The sequence below is a fragment of the Odontomachus brunneus genome, unplaced genomic scaffold (genome assembly GCF_010583005.1).
Source record: "Odontomachus brunneus isolate Ranch 3 - 2012 unplaced genomic scaffold, Obru_v1 Obru_scaffold_216, whole genome shotgun sequence".
NCBI lineage: Eukaryota > Metazoa > Arthropoda > Insecta > Hymenoptera > Formicidae > Odontomachus > Odontomachus brunneus.
The window spans coordinates 362,469-368,155 of NW_022639666.1; the positions used below are offsets into that span (position 1 = coordinate 362,469).

The following is a 5,687-nucleotide window of genomic DNA, read 5'->3' on the forward strand; positions in this document are numbered from 1 at the left end:
TATATATATATATATATATATATATATATATATATATATATATATATATATATATATATATATATATATATATATATATATATATATATATAATAGGAACATACGCACCTACTTTGAGCCCGCCCTATCGGGCAGGCGAGCGTGCTTGCTGACAAACAGTGTATGTACGTGTGTGTGTGTGTGTGTGTGTGTATGTGCGCGTATGCAACTGAACGTAACACATTGTTGCAAGTGACATAACCTAACCTAATCTAAACTAACCTAAACTGTTATGTTACTCGCAACAATGTACATTCAGTCACACACACACACACACACACACACACACATACACTGCTCGCCACGAGCGAGCTCGCGGTGGATGGATATGTTCCTATTATATATACATACGCATCCATCGCGAGCCCGCTCTGTCAGGCGGGCGAGCGCGTTTACTGGCGAGCAGGGTGTGTGTGTGTGTGTAGCAGGTATCTTCTTAGCTTACAGGTTCGATATTTTTTTTATATACGATGTACTAAAATTATATTCATTCTATATAACTTTTTTTGCTAATAATTTTTTAACAAATAACGAGTGAAAACTTTTTTATGTTACTCAGGATGATCGCCACTATAACATATGTTAAGGTCAAGTTCATTGCATCTGACTCCCCTAAACTGCGTTTTTACCAAAGTTTTTTTTCGCTACATCCTACTGTATATATCTGTAGTTTAATATATTAAGTTAACACCGACATGGGTTTTGGTAAAACTATAAAAAGTATCACAGCTCCGATTTTTTTCTGTTTAAAATATGTTACAGAGGATAATATTCTGTATAACTTTTTCCTACACAATTATATAGCAATCGCATATAGTTTCAGAGATATTCGACTTTAAAGTTTTAAAAGTGTACGTTATAAATCTCCATTTTTAAAGACATTATAAATCCCCATTTTATAAAGACATACACTTCGGAACTCGTGTAGTCGCATATTGAAAACTACTCGCGAACTGTGAGAAACTAATCACTGACGCACAACATTTGTGATTATAGAGCTATCGTGTAAGTAATGTAAACAAAAACTTTTGCTAGTTGGAAGATGCTGAACAGAGTTAGATGCCAGGGTTAGGTCCATTTATAACATGTACATTTTCAAAACTTTAAAGTCAAATATCTCCGAAAATATATGCGACCGCTATAGTTGTATAGGAAAAAGTTACTCAGAATTTAATTCTGTATAATATATTTCAAATAGAAAAAATCGGGGCTTATTACCTTTTTTATACAGTTTTACGTTCATTTAAACCTTTGAACGTAGAAAAAGTACTTAAAGAAATACATAAAAATACATTTTATTTTTTATATATCAATAATATATTCAATTTTTATTAGATAAAGGTCACTTAAATATTTTTCCTTGTTACTTTGTTAAGAAAATTTTATATAATTAATCAAATTTTTTTTTTCAAGCATGCGTGGGCCATCTCCTTCTTAATAGTTTATGCTGGATTTTGGGATCTCAATGGTTACCACGGAGTATTCTGCTGGCTATACTATTTACAAGCACTCACAAGTCCGTAAGTCTTGGTGGATGGATTTTACGAGGAGCTTTCCATGGTTCAGCTCATCAGTCAGCTGTAACATTACCATTGACAATATTACCTGTTGCGCAATTATTATTAGGTAGTTTGTTAGCTAGTTGGCTAGCTCCATAATATAAAAATTTAATGGTAATATTCTACAATAGAAATATTAAGTTTTAGACTATTCTACATATAAAGCTGCTTAATAGACAACCGACTTGAGAAATGCATTCTAAGCATTAAAACTATATTGATAGTTCATGCATTTGAATTTAAATATTTACAATTTACTATGATTTTAAATTTAATATTATATTTATTTATGATTATAGAGAAAATTAATAGATTATAGATAAAATCATGAATTTAGAAATATTACAGGATATATTTATTAAATAACTATGCTTTGAAAACAAAAAAATGCACGAACATCTAAAAATGAAAAGTTTCTAAAAGTGAATCAAACAACATATAGATCGTAGTAACAATAACACTTTTATTTTTAAATAAACGCTTGTATGTTTTAGAGTTGGCTTATTCTCTATTTGAGAGCTCGGAATAGTTTATCCATTTTCGATACCCATAGGCGAAGTTTCGGGAGTTACGTTTTCTATCTTCCTTTGCCACGCGGCAGGCCACGTAACTAACGGTCGCGGCTCTCAGGGCCGTTCAGATTATAAGAAATGCTTCTATGTAATGCCTACCAAAGATACGTTCAGGAAATGCGCTGATCAGCGCTAACGCGCCATTCAATCCTTGTTGTATACGTTAACATGTTATTTTATCTCTATCGCTCTTTACATGTACAACAAGAATTAAATGATGCGTTAGCGTTGATCAGCGCGTTTCCCGAACGCACTATGTAGGCACCACATAGATGCGTCCCTATAATCTAAAGACCTTCAGGCTGACAGCCGCGACCGTCAGTTGCGTAGTCCGCTGCGCGGCAAGGAGAGATAGAAGGCGTAGCTCCCAAAAATCACCTGAGGCAAACTATTTTAAACTCTGCTTTACTTTATAATTCATGTATTTGTAATTCATGGCGTTTTAGCCGTAGATATAATTACATTTTTACTTCAATTGGAAATTGAAGATTGTTCGGGATTCGACGCCAATGAGCTGCGGAGATAATATTCCAGAATCTTCAGTAGATTCAATAATATTTCAGAAAATCGAGAGAACACGTAACATCTATTCCGAATCTCGAACATATTTATTCGCGAGTGATATCAAGCAAGGACACGTAAACAAGCGGGTCCGTGGCGCGTGCTGGATAATCACATCGCTCCGTTTAAGTAATCTTTGACGTTGGCATAGCAACCGCGGCCGAAACAACGATTCCGCGAATCAACAGCCGGCACGCGCCGCGGATCCTCGCTTCGCAACACTTTATCTCCTTTTAAGGAAATCAAGAAATGCGTTAATCTCACGATCATAAAACCGCCAATCCGCGCGCGACAGAGCACAACCCAACGGGTATATTAAACACCGTGCGCGGCAATTCGCGAGCTTCGCCTTCCGGTCGTGGCACAATCTTTTAATCGGACAGACCGCACTCGTAGCCCCAGAATAAGAAGACGATCCTTTCGTTGCATTCATTCGGGCGACTCTCAACTGCTTCAGGGGAAGCAAGTGACATCCGCTACAGGTGGGTCGGCGGTGCGCAAGGCTCTAACCGTCGGCTATTGTGCTCTCTCGCGCGATCGAGTTTAGCAGATATTCGTCGAATTTGGTTGCGCCCGATTTACGGCGAGCTCCAACCAATCCGCGGGTCGCCGTACGATTTCATCACTTCCGAAGATCGCAGTGGTCCGCGGCAAGATTTCCGACTAGTCGCTGATTGTACGCGGACTAACAGGCTTTCCGTCGCGATTGTTGAGATCGGCTGACCACGGAGAAGATTCCGTGTGCGGAGCGATCCAGGCAATCTCAAGATCACGCCGACCAAGAGCGCAACCAAAATAAAGTTGTTTTCGTTGAGACTTCAGCTTACGTTAATTCGTTGTCAAACCAGACCATCTCCCGTTCCTCACGTCACCGGGTCTCGTGCGAGGCCGTCCCGGCAATCAGACTTTGCGCAAACCAAGAACGCAAATCTGATACAAAGATGATATACAGGGTGTCCCACATTTTCCTTCTCACATTAAGTGGGAATATTTACCGGGTTGAGGTAAACATAAAAGTCCTATATCGTTTTGCGATATTCGCAATGATAGTCGAGATGTTAATTAGAGAAGAATGGTGATCACGCGCGATATCGTAGATGAGCTGTAGTGGCGCCGTCTACCGTCTGGCGTTGTATATTTATACAATAAGTCAAACTGAATAAAAGAACCCTTTACTATTTTGTAAACGATCACATAGACTTTTAGATATTAATTAAAGAAAATTTGTACATTATTGTACACAATCATATATGTAAATATTTTCTTTAATATCTAAAAATCTATGTGGTCATTTGTAAAATGGTAGATGTACTTTTTTTGTTCAGGTTGACTTAATATATAAGTATACAACGGCAGACGGCGCCACTGCAACTCATCTACCATATCGCCCATGATCATTCACCAAATTTTTCAATTCACACCTCGACTATTATTGCGAATATCGCAAAATGGTACAGAACTTTTATGCTTACTTCAACCTGTTATACATTTCCACTTAATGTGAGAAGGAGAGTGTAGAACACCTTGTATATATAGGTCAGGTGAGTCATTTTAATCGAACCAGACAAATATCTCGAAAAATATGAAAGATACGGAAAAATATTTCAAACAAAAGTTATATGGTTCGGAGGGGGACATAAGATGGTGTAATTGGCTTGATCCTAAATAGTCGTTTGAAAGTCACGTAAAAGCCACCTTTAATTTCTTAAATAGAAACCTCCATTTTTCATTACATATTCTTGTAGCTTACCTCGAGAGCTTTCCAAAACACTATAATAAAGTATTTTTCTCATGAAGTACTTTTCGAGTTATAAAGCTTGAAAATTACAATACTGCCGGCATTAGCATTATCCAAGGTGTACCACGCGAAGGTTGCCCGGTCGGATTTAAACCTTTTTTGTGTGTGTGTCACAGCAGAAATAAAGACCCCACGGTTCGTCACTCCCGTAATATTTAATGACTCCAAACCCTTTCCGCTGCTGCTGCTGCTGCTGCTGTGTGTGTGTGTGTGTGTGTGTGTGTGTGCGTACGTGTATGTGTATATGTGTGTGTGTGTGTGTGTGTGTGTTGTGTGTGCGTGCGTGCGCTTGAACGTACTCGTACACGCACGCACACGCACGCACGCACGCACACATACACACACACACACACACACACACACACAAAAGAGGTGTAAATCCGACCGGGCAACCTACACCTTGGATAGTGCTGATGCCGGCGGTACTGTAACTTTCAAGCCATATAACTCGAAAAGAATTTAATGAAAAAATACTTTGTACTACTTGTTACTACTTGTCATAGTGTTAAAAGCTCTCCAGGTAAGCTACAAGAATATGCAATGAAAAATGGCGATTACCATTTAAGAAATTGAAGGTGACCTTCACGTGACTTTCAAATGACTATCCAGTGTCAAGCCAATTATACTATTTTATGCCCCCCTCCGAACCATACAACGTATATTTGAAATATTTTTCCGTATCTTCCATATTTTTCGATATGTTTACCTGGTTCGATTAAAATGGGACACCCTGTATATACAGGGTGTAAAAAAATTAAACCGACAAACTTTGAAGGGAAATAGAACACAAAAACAAACAAATTTTGTTAATAATGTTTTTCTCTACGACACTTCGTTTTAATACTACATGGTACAATATAGGAATTTTATGATTTTAATAAAAAATAAATATATAAGTGGAAAAATTAAATTTATTTCAATTACACATATATATTTTAATCATTAACAAGCAATGAACAAAAGGAAAAAAATGCTCAATGATTAGCTCAATTTATAATAAATGTTCAGAAATTCCTCCATTTGCTTCAACACAAAGATATAACATCGTCGAAATTTAAGGTTAAGGATTCTGTTTCTGTTTCAATGCCTCATCGATAAGAGTTGTGAAAGTAAATACAAAATATCCTTGTCAAGCACGCTTCATTAATAAACAGTATT

The 5,687-nt window shown here is 37.2% G+C and overlaps 1 protein-coding gene across 1 annotated transcript in view; it reads left to right on the plus strand.

The window, feature by feature from the left end:
- LOC116852338 (sodium/bile acid cotransporter 7-like) overlaps positions 1–2,158 on the plus strand; it is a 36,380-nt gene extending 34,222 nt beyond the window's left edge. The window contains exon 3 of the mRNA XM_032832601.1: positions 1,453–2,158. Coding sequence (XP_032688492.1) covers positions 1,453–1,697 — 245 coding nt within the window. The 3' untranslated portion in view covers positions 1,698–2,158. The remainder of the gene's footprint in view (positions 1–1,452) is intronic.
- Positions 2,159–5,687: the final 3,529 nt, after the last annotated feature.